General features: G+C 44.9%; 1 protein-coding gene across 6 annotated transcripts in view; it reads right to left on the bottom strand.

The window, feature by feature from the left end:
- Positions 1-13,765: 13,765 nt before the first annotated feature.
- LOC141100116 (uncharacterized) overlaps positions 13,766-18,436 on the bottom strand; it is a 51,466-nt gene continuing 46,795 nt past the window's right edge. For all 6 annotated transcript variants that reach the window (XM_073588355.1, XM_073588356.1, XM_073588358.1 and 3 more), the window contains 3 exons: positions 17,760-17,948; positions 17,545-17,674; positions 13,766-15,885 (listed from right to left, as the gene is read on the bottom strand). In XM_073588355.1, coding sequence (XP_073444456.1) covers positions 14,744-15,885; positions 17,545-17,674; positions 17,760-17,948 — 1,461 coding nt within the window. In that variant the 3' untranslated portion in view covers positions 13,766-14,743. The remainder of the gene's footprint in view (positions 15,886-17,544; positions 17,675-17,759; positions 17,949-18,436) is intronic.

Here is an 18,436-nt window from a genome sequence, read left to right as displayed (position 1 = left end):
TGGATTTTGGCAGGTGAAGGCAGCAGGAGACTTGCCATCTCCACAGCAGGGGAACAGCTGGCAGTGCTGAACCCCACTAACACTCTAACGAATGTGTTTGGCTCTGTGGAGACGACACTTCTGAACACCAACTGAAGCTGTTGGAGCCCAGGATTACGCATGCCGCATGCAGAGGCCAATGGGCAGCGGTTTTTATGGAGGTTGTGGACTACTACTGATTCTAACCATGCTCCACTTAGGCCTCTGGCTCCACTGTCTCTACTATTTACCCTGGCCTCCAACCCCGCCAGCTACATCTCTGAAGTGGCGTCAGCACAATCTACACTTGTTCCTGTGTTACTGGTGCTCAGTCCCGTCAGTTGATCCCCTGATGTTTGTCCGGCAAGTTTGCCAGCTCTGTCCTCATTCCCACTACTGGTTATGGGAATGTGGACAGAGCAGGAGACCTTGCCGGACACACATCAGGGGATAAACTGATGGGACTGAGCCACAGGAACACAGGAACAAGTGTAGATTGTGCTGACGCCACTTCAGAGATGTAGATGGCGGGGTTGGAGGTCAGGGGAAATAGTAGAGACAGTGGAGCCAGAGACCTAAGTTGGGCACGGTTAAAAATCAGTAGTGGTTTGAATGTTGATGGAGCTGGTGACTTTGCCGTCCACACAGCAGGGGATCAGCTGGCATTACTGAACCCCACTAACACAGGAGCTAGTGTGTTTCTCTGTGCAGACGACACATCTGAGCGACAACTGGCTGTGTTGAAGCAAAGGGATTATAGTTCAGGTGGTAGAAAAATGAACACACCAGCAGACCTGGATACAGTTGCCAACCACTAATTTAGTCTGTAAGAGGAATGGCAAAGTCTTTGGAGATCCAGGCCTTGTTCATTTTCAGAAAAGTCAGCCGGTCAACATTATCGGAAGATAGTCGCGTGCGACGGTCTGTTAGTACACCACCTGCGGCACTAAAGACACGTTCCGATAATACACTGGCAGCAGGGCAAGCCAGCACCTCCAATGCATACTGGCTAAGCTCTGGCCATGTATCCAGCTTAGAGACCCAAAACTTGAAGGGGGAAGAGCCATCTGGGAGTACAGCGACAGGGCAAGACATGTAGTCTGACACCATCTGACGGAAGCGTTGCCTCCTGCTGACTCGAGGCGTCGCTGATGGTGTAGACAATTGTGGTGGACACACAAAACTTTGCCACATTTGGGCCATAGTGGTCTTGCCTTGTGCTGCGGCGCTGCCTCTGCTCCCTCTTTGTGCAGAGTTTCCTCCACTGCCTCGACGCACAGAGCTGCTTTGTAAAGCACTAGCAACAATGCTGTCGGGTGGAATGGAAAACATTATGGACTGCACCAGTGACTCTTCGTACTCCCGCATTTTACGCTCCCGGTTCAACGTTGGTATGAGCCTTTGTACGCTGTCCCGGTAGCGAGGATCTAGGAGGGTGTACACCCAATAATCAGCCGAGACGAGAATGTGGGCGATGCGGCGGTCGTTTCTCAGGCACTGCAGCATGAAATCAACCATGTGCTGCAGACTCCCAACTGCCAAAGAACCGCTGTCCCCTGTTTGAGGCGTGACCTCGGCCTGCTCTGCATCACCCCACCCTCGCTGTACATACTGAGTAGAGGTTTGTGTACCTCCCTCCTCTGGAGAGATGTCTTCCTCCTCCATCGACTCCTCCTCATCCTCCTCACAAAGTGTCCCCTGCCTAGGCCTTTGTGAGGAAACACGTAGCGCAGACTGTCCAGAAGCAGATGGCATTTGGGACTCCTCATCCTCCACCTCTTCTGAAACCTCATCCCTTAGTGCTTGCAGTGTTTGTTGAAGCAGGCAGATAAGGGGGACAGTCATGCTGACTAGTGCATCATCTGCACTCGCCATCCGCGTGGATTCATCGAAGGCACGCAAAACGAGGCAGATGTCCTTCATAGAGGCCCACTCAATGGTGCTGAAGTGTGAACGGCGCACAGTGCGACTTGTTTGCGCCTGATGCAGCTGGTACTCCATGACTGCTGCCTGCTGCTCACACAACCGCTCCAACATATGTAACGTTGAATTCCACCGGGTGGGTAGGTCACATATGATGCGATGTTCCGGAAGGCCAAATCGTCGCTGCAGAGCAGCGAGGCGCGATCTTGCCGTGCTGGAACGTCGCAAGTGAGCGCACTCTATGCGGACCTTGTGCAACAGTGCAGCAAGATCCGGATAGTCCCTCAGAAAGCTCTGCACGACCAAGTTAAGAACATGTGCCAGACATGGGATGTGTGTGAGGTTGCCTAGGCCAAGAGCTGCCACCAGATTTCGGCCATTGTCACACACTACCAAGCCCGGCTGGAGATTCGCTGGCCCAAACCACACATCGCTCTCCAGCTTGATAGCATTCCAGAGCTCCTGCGCTGTGTGGCTTCGATTCCCCAAAGAAATTAATTTGAGTACAGCCTGTTGACGTTTGGCCACGGCTGTGCTCATATCGGTCGTAACAGGCTCCTGCTCTGCTGTTTCTGAGGAACTTGAGTAGGAGGAGGAGTCTATGTGTACAGACTGGAGTCCTGCAATCCGTGGCGTTGGAAGAACACGTACAGCGCCACTCTCCAGATCCGTACCCGGCTCCACAACATTGACCCAGTGGGCAGTGAGGGAAAGGTATCATCCCTGTCCATGGTTACTGGTCCACGCATCGGTGGTCAGGTGGACCTTGCTACTAACGGCGTTTAGTAGCGCATGTTTTATTTTGCCCTCAACATGTTTCTGCAGGGCAGGGACGGCTCGCCTGCTGAAATAAAAGCGGCTGGGCACGTTGTATTGGGGGACTGCCAATGCCATTAAGTCCCGGAAGGTGTCAGTGTCCACCAGCCTGAATGACAGCATTTCAACTGCCAGAAGTTTGGCAATGCCAGCATTCAGAGACTGTGCTCGGGGATGGTTTGCCGAGTAAGGGCGCCTTTTATCCCATGCCTGTGCTACCGATGGCTGTGATGGATGGGAACGTGCTGCTATGGGTGTAATCTGACAGGGTCTCCGGACAACAGTGGCAGAGGTTCTTCCTTGGCGATCCTGTGAGGAAGCCGAACCAGCAGTGTGTGAGCTGGAGGAAGAGGGCCCAACACGAACTGAAGAGGTGGTAGGTGGTGCTGTACGTTGGCCTACGTCTTCAGGGTGTCTCTGCAACTCCAACTCGTGCTTGGTGCGCACATGTTTCCACATATTTGTGGTATTGAGGTTGCTGACATTTCTCCCTCTTTTGACTCTCTGATGACACAGCTTGCATTTGACAAAGCAAATGTCATCTGCAACTGTGTCAAAAAAGGACCACGCACTGCAACTCTTGTGAGCGCCCGGTTTGCCTTTGGAAGGAGGAATGCTCCTAACGGGTGCCGAAGTGGAGGGTACAGGCAACCAAGTCTTCCCCCTCCCTCTGCCTCCTGTTTTGGCCGGTAGGGGAATCTCTTCCTCCGAGCTGCTCCCACCACCTTCCTGTTGCTCACGCCATGATGGGTCAAGGACCTCATCATCTTCCCTCCCCTCTTCAAACAGCTGCTTCTCCGGGGTTGTCTCGCCAGCACCGTACGCACCAGAAAGTGGCAACTGAGTCTCGTCATCATCTGATGCGTACTGAGGCGTGCTGACCATAGGCACTGGCCCACTCGCCTCTTCAGATTCAGAGGGACAAAGAAGTTGCGCATCACTGCATACTCCCTCTTCTTCACATTCAGGAATGCTGCTTGGCTGGCCCCCTCTTTCCAAGCCAACAGATTCCGAGAACAGAAGTAGAGACTGTGATGGCTCCTGTCCATGTCTCTCTGACTGCCTGGGCACTTTGGCAGGTGGTGAAGAGACAGATGGTTGCTCTTCGGTGCTCTGACCCTGAGAGGATGCGGAAGTAATTGAAGTCGATGCGTTAGCTGCCATCCATCCGACAACGGCTTCAATTTGTTCCTCCCGCAGCAGTGGGGTACGTTGAGGTCCTACAAAGCTGCGCATAAAGGACTGTTGCCTGCTAAAACTGGGGGATGCTGATCCACTGGTGCCCGCAGCAGGCCCAGAATCCCCACGTCCTCTACCTGTAGAATCCCCACGTCCTCTCCCTGCAGAATCCCCACGTCCTCTCCCTGCTGAAACTCCACGCCCACGCCCACGCGCCTTACTCCCTGCCTTCTTCATCTTGCAAGACTGCTTAAGATAGGCAAAAAAGTACAAAGGGGGGTCTTAGTGTGCTTATTCCTGAACAGCTGGTTACAGGTACAAGAAACACTAATTTTATGAAGTGTGTGTGTGTGTGGACTAGACTTTAATAGGAGCTGATGTGGCCTACACAAGTTCAAAATGTAGTGTTTGGTGAACTTTTTTTGTGGTTTCTTTGTTGGAAACAAACTCAAAGTATGTGAACAAAGAATTGAAACTGATAGTATCACCAACTTTTTGGAGCTATTACAATGCAGGCAGGTAACCTACAATGCAAAAGATGAGGCTCCAAAAAAATTGGGTAATACTAATCTGGCTGCGCCGGCAGGGCACAAGCCAGAAAAAAAGGCTCCTCTATCTACTCCTATATAGTGTTTGCAACCAACCAATGTTGATGGATACGGATGGATGCACACTAATAGGAGAAGAAAAAATGAGCTGCACTCAAAGACAAATATGTGTGAGGCAGTGACGCACGTTGAGCGTCCTACAACCAGACGTAGCTGCAGGACACTCTACTCAGCGTGAGCTGCACTCACACAGAGTCAGAGGCCTCTCAGACAGCCGTCAACAGTGCAGCTAAGTGGGCACTGGCACTGACAGGCTGCAGAAAGGCTCCGCTGTGTACTCCTTTATAGTGTTTGCAACCACCGTAGATGGAGACGGATGGATGCACACTAATAGAAGAAAAAATGAGCTGCACTCAAATAAAAATATGTGTGAGGCACTGACGCACGCTGAGCGTCCTACAGCCAGACGTAGCTGCAGGACACACTACTCAGCGTGAGCTGCACTCACACACAGTCAGAGACCTCTCAGACAGCCGTGAACAGTGCAGCAAAGTGGACACTAGCACTGAAAGGCTGCAGAAAGGCTCCGCTGTCTACTACTAGTGTTTGCAACCAACGTATATGGATACGGATGGAAGCACACTAGATTGAAATTATGTAAAAAATGCAGCTCAAAAAATAAAAGATGTATGAGGCAGCAGTGATCACACTGGGTGGCCTACAGCCTGACGTGGCTGCAGGACCCACTCCACAGCGTGAGCTGCACTCACACAGCCCTTGCAGACAGCTGTGAACACTGCTGCTAGGGCAAAGAAGGCTACAGTGGTGGTTTATGTAGCCTGGGTAAAGCACTAGATGTTTGGTGGAATCGCTATTTCTAACTGTCCCTCACAGTCTTCTACAGCAGCCTGTCCCTAACTGAATTCACAGCAGAGTGACCAGAAATGGCGGCTGCGGTGGCTTTTATAGTGCATCATGACATCATTTCGGCAGCCAATCACAGCCATGCCAATAGTTAACATGCCTACATGCCTAACAGGATGTGCCCACACTTCGGAGGATTCCCATTGGCTTAATCAAAGCAAGCAGGCTCATAGCATGATGGGAACTTCCTATTCCGATTCCGATTCCGGAATCCGATATGAAAAAAGTATCGGAACTAAGTATCGGAATTCCGATACCGCTAATATCGGCCGATACCCGATACTTGCGGTATCGGAATGCTCAACACTAATCCTCATTAATGCCGTGAGGAGCCACCGAGTTGAGCTTGTAGATCCATCTCGCCTCCAATCTAAGTAATTCCCCCTGTCTATCATGTTTGCGTATGTTTTTGGATAACTTTTGCAGACCAATTACATGTAAACCCCACTGACTGCCTGACTGTACATGCAAAAAGTGTGCAGCTATCGTAGACAAAGTTTTGCCTTTAGTCAAGTCTTGTCTAGCCAAATTGATGGTAGAAATGTGCTGTTGTGTGCGCCTGCGCAACTGTTGTGAAGTCTGTCCAACATAAATTTTGGGGCAGGAGCACACAAGAGCATAAATAAGGTGGCTAGACTAAACAGTTGATGTAATCCCTAAGAGTAAGCATCAAGGAGTCAACTGGGTTGAAAAAAAGATGGTCCTCGCTGCACAAATTCACATATGCTACATTCCCCGCAGGGATACGTACCCTGCAAATGCGTGCCAGAACCTAATTTCACACTGGTAAAATGGCTCATAGACAGCAAATTTAGCCTAGCAGGGCGCAGTAATGTTGTTTCTGGCTTTCCAACTCAGGTGTTGGCTATCCTGGTAACAACAGTAAGTGCACTTACCTTTATTCATACCTGACTTGTGACATTTTAAACCATCCTCCCCTGACGAAGCTACAAGTAGCGATACGCGTAGGGATGGTCCATGCGGCATTGGAGTAAGCACCCGGTGAGTATACATTACTGTACCCAAATGCATGTCTTCACTTAATATTCTTGGGTGATATTGGGGGCTTCCATATGGCTGCTGGGCAAGCAGGGATTCTCAGTACTTGTTTCTTATTAACATTTATCATGCTGGTATTTGTACAAGTGGGATTTTTTTCATTATGTCTGTTAGTTCTTCTGCATGATTCATTTGTTGCTACGTGTATTTAACCTATGTCATATTAATAAATATTTGTCTTCCACCTGGTCAGCAATTATTGCTAGGCACCATTTTTCATTGCAAGGAGCTTTACATGTTATTTGAATCCCTGCAGCCTCTTTGTTTCTTATTGCAGTGTTTTTAACTGTGTATGTGCACTTCTTTGTTATCAATAGTCTTTTTCACATTTATATATAAAACCAGTTGAGTGCACCATGATTTGTGCCTTTTTTTTTTCTTCTACTATACATACTTACCAGCACCCGCGGCGACGGAACACCAGAAGACAGCAATCCCTCTGAAGGCTGCTTCCTCCTGCTGTCGCCTCCACAAGAGGTTCCCTTGCAGTGCAGCGCTTCCAGCACCCCACACAGGCCGAGTCAGGGAACCCCCGCTACCTGGACTGGCCTGCCGAGCCTGGGCACGTCTTCTGTCTTCACCTCTTCATAAGGTATGTCTGAAAGGGGTCCCCCTGTCACGGACAGGAAACCAACTGATGCAGAAGAGAGGTGCCGCCCTTTTATGTCTGTAGGTTTCCTGTCCCCAAAGGGCGGATCCCCTTTCTCGTGGTGCTGTCATGGCGACTAAATAAAAATACATTTTTCCCATAAAAATGTTGCTTTACAGTAGTTGCAAATTTTTCATTTCCACAAGGGTAACAGGAGAAAATGGACCATTATGTTTGTTGTGCATTTTCTCCTGATTACACAGATTCCCCATATATGATGGAAAACTGTTTGGGGGCACGGCCTGGCTCAGAAGGGAACAAGCTTCATTTGACTTTTGGAGTGCAAAATTATATGGAATAGATAGCTGACACTGCAGAGCCCCTGATTTGCTAAAACAATGAAAACCCTCAACAAGTGACCCTATTTTGGAAACTACAACCCACAAGGAATTTATCTAGACATGTGTTGAGCATCTTGAACCCACAAGTGCTTCTCAGAATTTTAAAACATTTGACTGGGAAAATTAAAAATGATGTTTATTCTCCAGAAATGTTGTTTGACTTCAAATTTTTCATTTTCACAAAGGTAACAGGAGAAAACGAACCACAAAATGAGATGTTCAATTTCTCCTGAGTATATATATGGATACCCCATATGTGGTCAGAAACTCTTGCTCCAGCATACGGCAGGGCTTGGAAGGGAAGGAGCACCATTTGATTTTTGGAGTGCAAAATTGCCTGGAATAGATTGTGGACACATGTCACATCTGGAGAACTGATAAGATTCAGAACAGCAGAAATCCTAAGTGACTGAATTTTGGAAACTACCCCTCTTGAAGAATTCTTCTAGGGGTGTAGTGAGCATTTTAAACAATCAGTTATGTCACAAATTGTATATACTGGGGCTGTGAAAATGAAAAAAAATTTTTTTTAAATGTTTTACTCACAAGTTTTTAATTTTCAAAAGGGATAATAGGAAAAAACACAATATCTCCCGAGTACAGAAGTGTCCCATATGTGGTCAAAAACTACTTTTCAGGCACAGTGCAAAGCTCAAAACAGGAGTGCCATATCGGAGTGCAGATTTGACTGGAGTAGCTTTGAGGGTGCCACGTCACTTTGGCAGAGCCTCTGAGGTGTCAGGACTTCAGTACTCCCCATAAGTGACAAACAACACCTCTTAATGAAATCATGTAGGGGTACAGTGAGCATATTGACATCACATGTGTTTCACAAAATTTTATACCATTGAGTGGTGAAGAAAAACAAAATTACAGTTTTATGACTATAATGTTTTAGCCTCAGATTTACATTTTCACCAGGCTAAATTGGTAAAAATAACCACAAAATTTGTTACACAATTTCTTGTGAACGTGGCAATACCCCATGTGTGTCTGTACAGTACTGTTTGGCTACACAGTAAGACTCAGGAGGGAAGGTGTGCTATTTGACTCTTGGAGAACACATTTTCACAGAATATTTCCTGGACTATATACAGAGCCCCTAAGTGCCAGAAAAGCAGAATCCCCCATAAAGTGACCCCAATTTGGAAATTACAAACCTCTGGGGATTCATCTACATGTTTGGTGATGATTTTGCTAGCAATGGATGTTGGGTATACTAATAGATCATAAACTGAACGAGTCAACAGTGTGATGCAGCAGCAAAAAAGGCAAATGCAATTCTGGGATATATTAACAGAAGCATACAGTCTACATCACGTGAATTCATTATTTCCCTCTACTCCTCTTTGGTCAGACCTCATCTGGAATATTGTGTCCAATTTTGGGCACCACATTTTAAAAAAGACATCAACAAACTGGAGCAAGTTCAGAGAAGAGCGGCCAGAATGGTGACCGGTCTGCAAAACATGTCCTATGGAGAACGGTTACAGGCTTTGGGAATGTTTAGCTTGCAAAAAAGAAGACTGAGAGGAGACTTAATAGCTGTCTACAAATATCTGAAGGGCTGTCACATTGTAGAAGGATCATCTTTATTCTCATTTGCACAAGGAAAAACTAGAAGCAATGGGATGAAGCTGAATGGGAGGCGACACAGATTAGAAAAAACATTTTGACAGTTATGGTGATCAATGAGTTGAACAGGCTGCCACGAGAGGTGGGGAGTTCTTCAATAGAAGTCTTCACACAGAGGCTTGACAGACATCTGTCTGGGATGATTAAGTGAATCTTGCTTTGAGCAGGGGGTTGGACCAGGAAGTGTCTTCCAACTCTACCATTCTATGATTCTATGGTAAGTAAAAATGCAAATAGGCCATTGTAGTGCCCGTACATTTTACCCAGCTTGTGCTTCTGGAGACACACCCCATAAATTAAGTGGGTTCTATTCGCTACAGTAATGCCAAACATGTGGACGCTAATTGTGGTTTAGGCACACTGTGAGGCTCAGGAGGGGAGCATTTGCATTTGGGGGCGCAGATATCGCTGTATTTCTTTTGTTGGGAGCCATGTCACTTTTGTGGAGCCTTTGTGCTACCAGTAATGTGGACACCCCCTACATTTCTGTTAACAGATGACATACCTGATTGATGATTTTTTTTTTTGTGGGTTGAGCAGAAGCTTTTATTGGTGGCATTTTGGATCACATTTATAGTTTGCTCTACGCTGAGCACATACACCGGGGTTTCCATCTAAATCTACAAAATATGTGATTCAGATGAAACACCCGAGGGATCCATTCTCTAATGAGATAGCAGTGGTACTTCACACTCGGTGTAGTTTCTGTTCAGGGGTATATGGCTTTTAAGAGGTGCACAAAACTGCGGCCAACCCTGCTTTTATGCACGCCTAAAGACTGCCACCGCCAGATTATAGGCCAGACGGCGTCCACAAAGTCCCCATCTGCCTCATTATAGGGAATCTTCTGCAGGGGCTTCCGTCTGAATCACATATTTGAGAGAGATCTACGCAGAAATCCCAGTGTAAGTGAACAGCGTACAGTGCAAGATAAATGTGTGCCAAGCTTTACTGCGATCTTTGGGAGGAAGAATGAACAAATCAACATCAGGTGAAATATTTGTTCTATTTATTTTTTATGCTGTTCCTCATGCGGTATAAGTGATTAGACCACTTTATTCTTCGAGTTGGTGCGATTACCAGATTTATATTGTTTTTGTATTTGGCTGCTATCACATGCTAAAAGAAGTTTTTGCATCGCTATATTTTGAGAGCTATAATTTTTCTATATTTCTGTAATGTGAGGACTTGTTGTTTGCGGAACAAGTTGACGTTTTTATTGATACTATTTTCGGGTACATAACATTGTTTGATCTCTTTCTATTCCTATTTTTGGGAGGCAGAATGAGCAAAAACCAGCAACTCTGCGAATGCTTTTTTATAGCTGTTCACTGTGTGGGAAAAGTGATAAGACAACTTTATTCTTAGGATCAATACAATTACAGCAATACCATATTTATATAATTTATGTTTTGTCGCTTATACACAATAAAAACTTATTGAGAAATTATTGGCTTTGCATCGCTTTAGTCTGAGAGCTATAACTATTTTTCCACTGATGCAGTTGTATAGCGGCTTGAATTTTGCGGGACAAGATGACGTTTTTAGCAACACCATTATTTACATTGGTCTTTTTGATCGTGTTTTATTCCACTTTTTTTTTCCAGCAGTATGATGAAAAACCATAGTTTTTTTTTGCAATGCTTTCAGTTTTTTTTTCTTATGGCTTTCACTGTAGGCATTAAAGTGATTGTTTTATAGATAGGGTTATGCCGGATGCGGCAAACTTTTTTTTTTTGTTTTATTTTGTTTTTACATAATGTGTTTATTTATTGGTGTTATATTTTTTGTTCTTTAGTCTTTTTTAATAATTTTTTTCAATCATCTTTACGTTTTTTTTCCTTATTCCCTCTATGGGACAATAACTTTTATTAGTCTGATCACTGGTCGCATGCATTGCAATACAGATGTACCGCAATGCAAGAGTCCTGTTATTACATAGGCAGTTCTTCTGCTGCACCTTGCCTATGTCTAACATGCCACCGTACCTGGAACATCAGGAGCACATTGTTTGACCTCTGGGTGCAATGACAATCATTGGCTACCCATGATTTCATCACGGGGTGTCAATGGGGGTGAGAGAGGGAGCCAACTACTTCTCACAACCTTACAGATGCAGTGATCGCTAACGATCAGTGCATCTGAAGGGTTAATCAGCCAGGGTGGGTGCAGGCACCGGCCCAGGCTGTTACCGCAGGAGCTCGGAAGCTCAGTTGTCAGCACTTCCCGAACAATCATGTTGTGATTGGTCAGACTGATTGACCGAGTGCAGCAATCAGAGAGCAGGGACTGATGAAATGGGTCCCTTCATCTCTGCCCGTGCTGCACAGCTGTCAGTGACAGCTGTCAGCACGGAGCCGTCACTGTGTACTTTCACACAGTGACCGTTTAAATCGGGTGGGGAACCTCCGGCCCTCAGTGGCTTTTCATGCGGCCCTCGGGCAGATCCCTGGAGTCCCCAATGCTCGGGCAGCAGCTGTATCCTGTCAGCTGCCGGCCATTTAACCCCCAAGTGCATGGCACGTAGCGTTCATTACAAAACGCTGCCTGCCCTGCACATGAATGATGACGTCGTCTGGGTGTGCGGGATTAGCGCCCAATGCTCTCCCGTCCACATATCCTGGAAGAGATGCTGCCAGTGAGTCCACAGCGATCCCTGTGCATGCCCGCAGCTCTGTGCATCCCTGGGATCTCTGTGCTGGCAGCTGTGTGCTTTTCTACTAGTAATCTGTGCCGCTCAACTATGTGCCCCCATCTATGTTTCCACATGTGATCCGTGCCCCCCACCTATATATATATACCCCGTGATCTGTGCCCTCCAGCTATGTGCCCCCCTGTGATCTGTGCCACCCCAGCTATACACCCCCCTGTGATCTGTGCCCTCCATCTGTTTCCCCATGTGATATTTATGCCCAGTGATCTGTGCCCTCCAGCTATATGCCTCCCGTGATCTTTGTGCCCCCAGCTATGTTTCCACATGTGATCTGTGCCCCCACTTATATATACCCCGTGATCTGTGCCCTCCAGCTATGTGCCCCCTTGTAATCTGTGCCACCCCAGCTACATGCCCCGTGATCTGTGCCCTCCATCAATGTGCCCCCCAGCTGTTTCCCCATGTGATATCTATGCCCCCTGTGATCTGTGCCCTCCAGCTATATGCCCCCCCATGATCTCTGTGCCCCCAGCTATGTGCACCCGTGATTTTTTTCCCCGTGATTTGTGCCCCCTAGCTATATTCCCCCCCGTGATCTGTGCCCCCAGCTATGTGCACCCCAGTGATATCTGTGGCTCCCAGCTTTGTGCCCCATGTTATCTATGTGCCCCCCTGCTATGTACCCCCTGTGATGTTTGTGCTCCCATGTGCCCCCTGTGATGTCACCCAAAGCTATGTGCCCCCCAGCTATATGCACCCCTGTGATCTTCGTGTCACCCCTCTGTGATCTGTCCCCCCCCGGTGATCTATGAGCCTCCCCGACGATCCCTGTCCCCCCAGTGCTGTATGTGCCCCCCAAGTGATGTGTATATCTCCCAGTGCTGCATTTACCCCGAAAGCGCGTATATCCCCCCCCCCCCCCCCCCCGAGTACTGTATATCCTACCACCTGTGATATATATAGCCCCCAGTGATGGAGAAGCAGCTCCAGCCATCACATTAAGGGTGAGTTACCATAATTAATTGTTTGACTAAATATACCAGGGTAATTTTCAAGGTGATAATTTTTGTGTGGCCCTCGAATGATGGCAGAAATTTCCAAGTGGCCCCCGGATGGAAAAAGGTTCCCCACCCCTGGTTTAAATGCACGATGGCTATAACACATCATGATGCGGGAACTGACACCGGCTCATGACGTGCTATGTCAGTCATTGGTCGTTAAGAGGTAAAGGCAGCACAGATGTTTCCTGCAGTAAAGCAATATTATATTAACCACATGTTCAAATGTGAAATCTTGCAAAGATCCATAACATATTGTGATGGTGGGATATGGTATGTGGTTATCATTTTGTTTGTATTAATATTTTACTTATTTTCATAGTGTTCTCTTGTAGGATGAGTTGTCATTTGCTAATGGATGAATGACTGTTGTTGCCATCTGATATTAGCCCCCACAGTACTGTATTGTTTGCTGATATGCTAATGACATATTGACCTAGGTTGTTGAAACAATGAGCCTCTGTGGCCTGCACCCCTGATCTGTGAATGAGGAGGGGGACTTTTAAAATATCAGTGTGGTGAGACACAATCTAAGATCGTGTGTGGAATAGGATTTGATCACAGCACTTCAGAGAGAAAGAAGAGTATATGGACTATGTTATCCTCTGCTGGATTGTTGGACTCTCATTTCCCAGGGCTTTATCCTGTACTGAACTGCATTCGGCTTCTGGACTATCTTATACTTTGTGTGGTGGATTGTATATGGACCTTTCGTATTTTTGCCTAAATAGAGCTCTTGGAATTGTTCACTCTTCTCTTGCTCTGTTGATTGTGAGATACTGGAGAAGGACCCCGTGACACACATGATTAGGGTTTTGAAAACTCCATTACCATATATTGTACTGTACTTTATTTCAGTGCTCAATTTGTGCAGAAAATCTGTCAGATCTGCAAGCCATTTTTGTTTTCTATGTTGTCTACCTTTCACTTTGTAATGTTCTGCATGAATGAAATATCTAAAGCCATGAAAACATAAATCTTTATTGTACCACAGTGAAGATATATATTTTTTGTAACGTTTATCATTATATCTTACTAGATTTATACAATTTGTGAATAAAATTAGGCCACTTACATATAGGACCTATATATTACTCATTAAAAAAAAACAAAAAACTTTTTTTTACATTTGTAGGATTTGATACATTTCATTATAATGGTTTTGTATAATCAAGTTTCTTGTCATTCAGCTTTGCCTACAAATGAAAGAATCTTTCACACTCATCAGTATGCTTGTGAAGTCGCCATTGTAAAAGAAGCACTCCCAACAAATTTTGTATCCTTTTAATATATTGCAATCATATAATATGGCACCCTGTATTTACAATTGCTCATCTTGTCTTTCTACCCAGCTAATTCTTCTCTTTTCTATTAGGTCTATGACATCACGTGATTAAAAATGGGCAAGCTGAATCTATTTGAGCTGTATGTAGAAAGGAGGTCAATCAAGCTCATGAGTTACTGCAAAAGTCAAATGGCAGGAAGAGGGCCTTAGCAGCTGGGGTAGGAGTTGAAGATGGGGGATGATTTTTGAAGGGACAAGAAACTTCCTGTTTTTATATTGAGCAGGGAAAACTGAATAATTAACTTGGTAGAAGGGCAAAATGAGCAATTGTAAGTGAACACTGCCATACAATATGATGATTGCAATATATTAAGAGGATAAAACTTTGATAGGAGTGCTTCTTTAACAAAGCAATTTTCACACTGCAGCTATAGGACCTCTCTCATATGAACTGTGCAGTGGTTCTTCAAATTGATCTTGGCAGCTATATGGCCTCTCTCCTATGTGAACTCTGTGATGTATTTTTTGAGTTCATTCCTGGAACAAAAAAATCTTGTTACACTCATATCAGGAATAAAGCCAGTCTCCTGTGTGAACTCCATGATATCTTGAGCGGTCGCTTCTTCTAAGAAAGCACTTGTCACACTTTGAGCAGCTATAAGGCCTCATCTGTGTGAACTCTTTGATGTTTTGTTAGTTCACGCTTGGTACTAAAGGTCTTGCTACATTCTATACAGACATATGATAGAACCCGTGTGTGAGCTTTATGATGTTTTGTTAGGTCGCCCTTTGTACAAAAAGTCTTATAACACTCTGAGCAAGTATAAGGCCAATCTCCTGAGTGCACATTTTGATGTTTCTCCAGCCTTTCTTCTGTGAAGAAAGACCTGTTACACTCTAAGCAGAAATAAGGCTTATCCGTTGTGGTTTTTTTATGATGATGCTCAAGTTCTTCTTTGCTTACTAATGACATATCGCAGGAACAAGAGTACAGTTTTGTCTGTCTTTTGTGCGCAGAAAGCTCTGATTTGGTCCTAAAAGCTGTCCCACATTTATGACAGAATGCCACTTTTTCCCCAGTGTGGATTGTTTGATGATCAACAAGATTTGCTTGATTCTTAAAAATCTTTCCACATTCAGAGCATTGAGGTAAATTCTGAGCCATGTGACTGCTCTGATGTACAGCAAGGGATGATTTACTAACATATGTTTTCCCATATTCCCAGTAAGAACATGGCTTTTCACCCTTGTGAATTTTAAGGTGTCTGCCAAGGTGATGTTTAAGAGAAAAAGACTTCCCACATTCAACGCACAGGTATGGCCTTTCTCCGGTGTGAACTTTGTGGTGACGAATGAGATGTGATTTATCCATGAAAGTTTTGCCACATTCACTGCAAGAGAATAAACAGTCTTTACTGTGAATTTTCTGATGATTTTGAAGAGCAATGTTAGTAGGAAAACATTTGGTACACAGAGAACATTTAAAGGATTTCTCTTTTATGTGAGTGTCTTGGTGTTTAGTGAGGTTCCATTCATGGCTGAAACTTTTACCACATTTAGGACAAATGAATGGTTTCTCTCCTGTGTGGACCTTCTGATGTCGAGTTAAATCTGCCTTAGAAATGAAGGATTTCTGGCATTCAGGACATCTGTACGGTTTTCTCCCAGTGTGAATAATCTGGTGTCTTAAAAGTTTGGAGTTTTGTTTAAAAGACTTCCCGCATACTGGGCATGAAAACTCTTTCTCCTTCACATTGGTTCTTTGATGTTTTCCAGTTGTAGCATAGTTAGGAAAATCTGGGGAGAAAAATAAAAAGAATCTCACTCAAACACTCAACACACAGGATCTCCATGCATGTGCTGTGACTGTGACACAGACGCGACACATGCAGCTGCGTTGGCGATCAGCTGTTCAGCCGGAGCGATCCAGGAAGCCGGGTTCCCGCTGTAGCTTATTCGGCAAGCGCTATAGCTTGCCGAATGAGCGGGGAACTAAACATATTCGCTCAACTCTAATTTTTACTAACAATTTTTTTTTTATTTCAAATAAAGAACTTTATTCTGGCTGTGTGTTTATTTACAATACAGGCGTTTTACTAAGCCATGGGCTTTGATGTCACAGGGCAAGTGGGAAAAGCCAGAATTGGCACAACTAATAGATGCACCTTTTCTGGGTGGCTACAAGCTGCTGTATTTAGGCTGATGGGGTTGGGCAGCCTGAGAATACCAGCCCCCAGCTGTCTGCATTAGCTTGGCTGGTTGTCAAAAATGTGGGGGGAGACCCCACGTTGTTCTTTTAAAATTTAAATAGTTTAAAAACGGCATGGGGATCCCTCTATTCTTGATAACTAACCTTGCTAAAGCTGACAGCTGTGAGTTGCAGCCTGTAGCTGTCAGTTTTGCCTGCTGATCATCAAAAATGGAACCAAGCAGTTTGTTTGTTTTTTTAAATTATTTATTCAGAGTGCAGGTGCCAGCTGATGAATGCTCCATCACTTGCTGGCCGCTCTCGCTGCGGCAGCAGGTTTGAGCTGTGGGAGTAGTAGTCCCATCAGCCGACGCCAGTGACCGGAGGTAAACTTTTTTTCTCCGGTCACAGCAGCAGGCTCTCACTGTCATTTAATGATTTTACAACCAACTAGAGGCTGTCATGAACATGACAGCATGGCAAACACTGGATGTTTGAGCTCCCCATTCAAATGAACTGTACTGTTCTGGTATCCAAACCAAACTTTTTTTTTTTTTAACTGTTTGATCAAACTTGCCAAACCTGAACATCCAGGGGTTCACCCATAACTAACTACTATGTATTAGTGGCGATGCAGCAGCAGTAGAATCTGCACGTACTTAAAGTCTGAGCACTGAGGCTGGACAAAACGTTTAGGCGCTTTCTTACTGCTCAGTGGAAAAGAACATATTAGTACAAAATACAAATGCTTCTGTGTAGGCCTGAACATAGAGAGGGGGCATGAGAGGGAAGAGGTTGTTCCTCAACCTGTTAAAATTAAAACTACTACAGGTCATATTTATTTACTCATTTATATAGTGCCATTAATTTCACAGCGCTTTACAGACATTATTAGCACTGTCCCTGATGGGGCTCACAATCTAAATTCTCTATCACTAGGTCTTTGGTATGTGGGAGGAAACCGGAGTACCCAGAGGAAACCCTCGCAAACACGGAGTTAACCCAGGACCCCAGCGCTGCAAGGCTGCAGTGCTAACCACTGAGCCACTGTATCACCATATCTACAGTAGGAAGTACAGAAGAGCTGCAAAGCCTGGGGATTGTGCTCTAGTGGAGGCGAAAACTCATTACTGCTTTATTTTTTACAAAGCAATGTGTTTGCCAACATTAATAAATGTTTATTCCAAAGCAATTGCCAAACATTTAAATCTTGAGACAATCCCTTTAAATACAACAGATCATAATTTGCATTGTAATTAAATACTTGCTTTTATCTGGTGACATAGGGGGTTGGTGATTTTCCATCATGGGCTGCTTGTACAGATCCTTGTGTCCTTCTATATACTCCCACTCCTCCATGGAGAAATGGACAGAAACATCCTGACACCTTATAGGAACCTGACACACAATGATATAGTCATCACCCAGACATATTATCACTTGCATTACTCTATAATGCCCCAGTGTTCCCAGCAGCGCTCACCTCTCCGGTCAGCAGCTCAGTGATCTTGTTGGTGAGATCTAGGATCTTCTGTTTGTTGGTTTTGTCATGAATTATTGAGTGAAGTTCAGGCTTAGCAATGGACCTTAATTTTTTCCTTTGTTTTTCTGATATTCGGTGGTGGATGCTTGATTTCAAAGTTTTACTGTCTTTCTCCAATATTAGATATTGCTGTGCATTGAGAGGGAAAAAAAAAGGTGTTAATTTCCTATATGCGAAACTGAAACAAGAAGCCAAACATTTAGCATGGTCTTAAGATTTAACCCCTTTCTGACATGGTGATTTTTACTTTCCTTTTTCAAAGAATCATAACTTTTTTTTATTTCTCAATCTAAATAGCAGTACGAGGGCTTGTTTTTGCAGGAACTAGTTGTAGTTTTGATTGTTTTTGTTTTAAACATCTTTTTATTATTTTAACCAGAAAAATACATTGTAACCTTACATGTGATTAAGTACAAAAAGCATCGATAGCTCCATGAATAACCGTACCAGTCCTTCTATACACATCATATCATCTCATTTAGTGTAACTCGTAGCATTATTCTAAATAGAAAGACAGGCGAAATCTAGTCATAATCAACTGCTTATAATCATGAGCCAGAGATATAATCTTTGCCGTAGCTCAGCCGGTAAATTATGCACATCAATCGCATCCAATT

This window comes from Dendrobates tinctorius, unplaced genomic scaffold (assembly GCF_039654945.1).
Source record: "Dendrobates tinctorius isolate UK_male_01 unplaced genomic scaffold, ASM3965494v1 ptg000103l, whole genome shotgun sequence".
Classification (NCBI taxonomy): Eukaryota; Metazoa; Chordata; class Amphibia; order Anura; family Dendrobatidae; genus Dendrobates; species Dendrobates tinctorius.
Note: the sequence above shows the minus strand (reverse complement) of the source record. Positions and strands in the feature narration are given on the sequence as shown.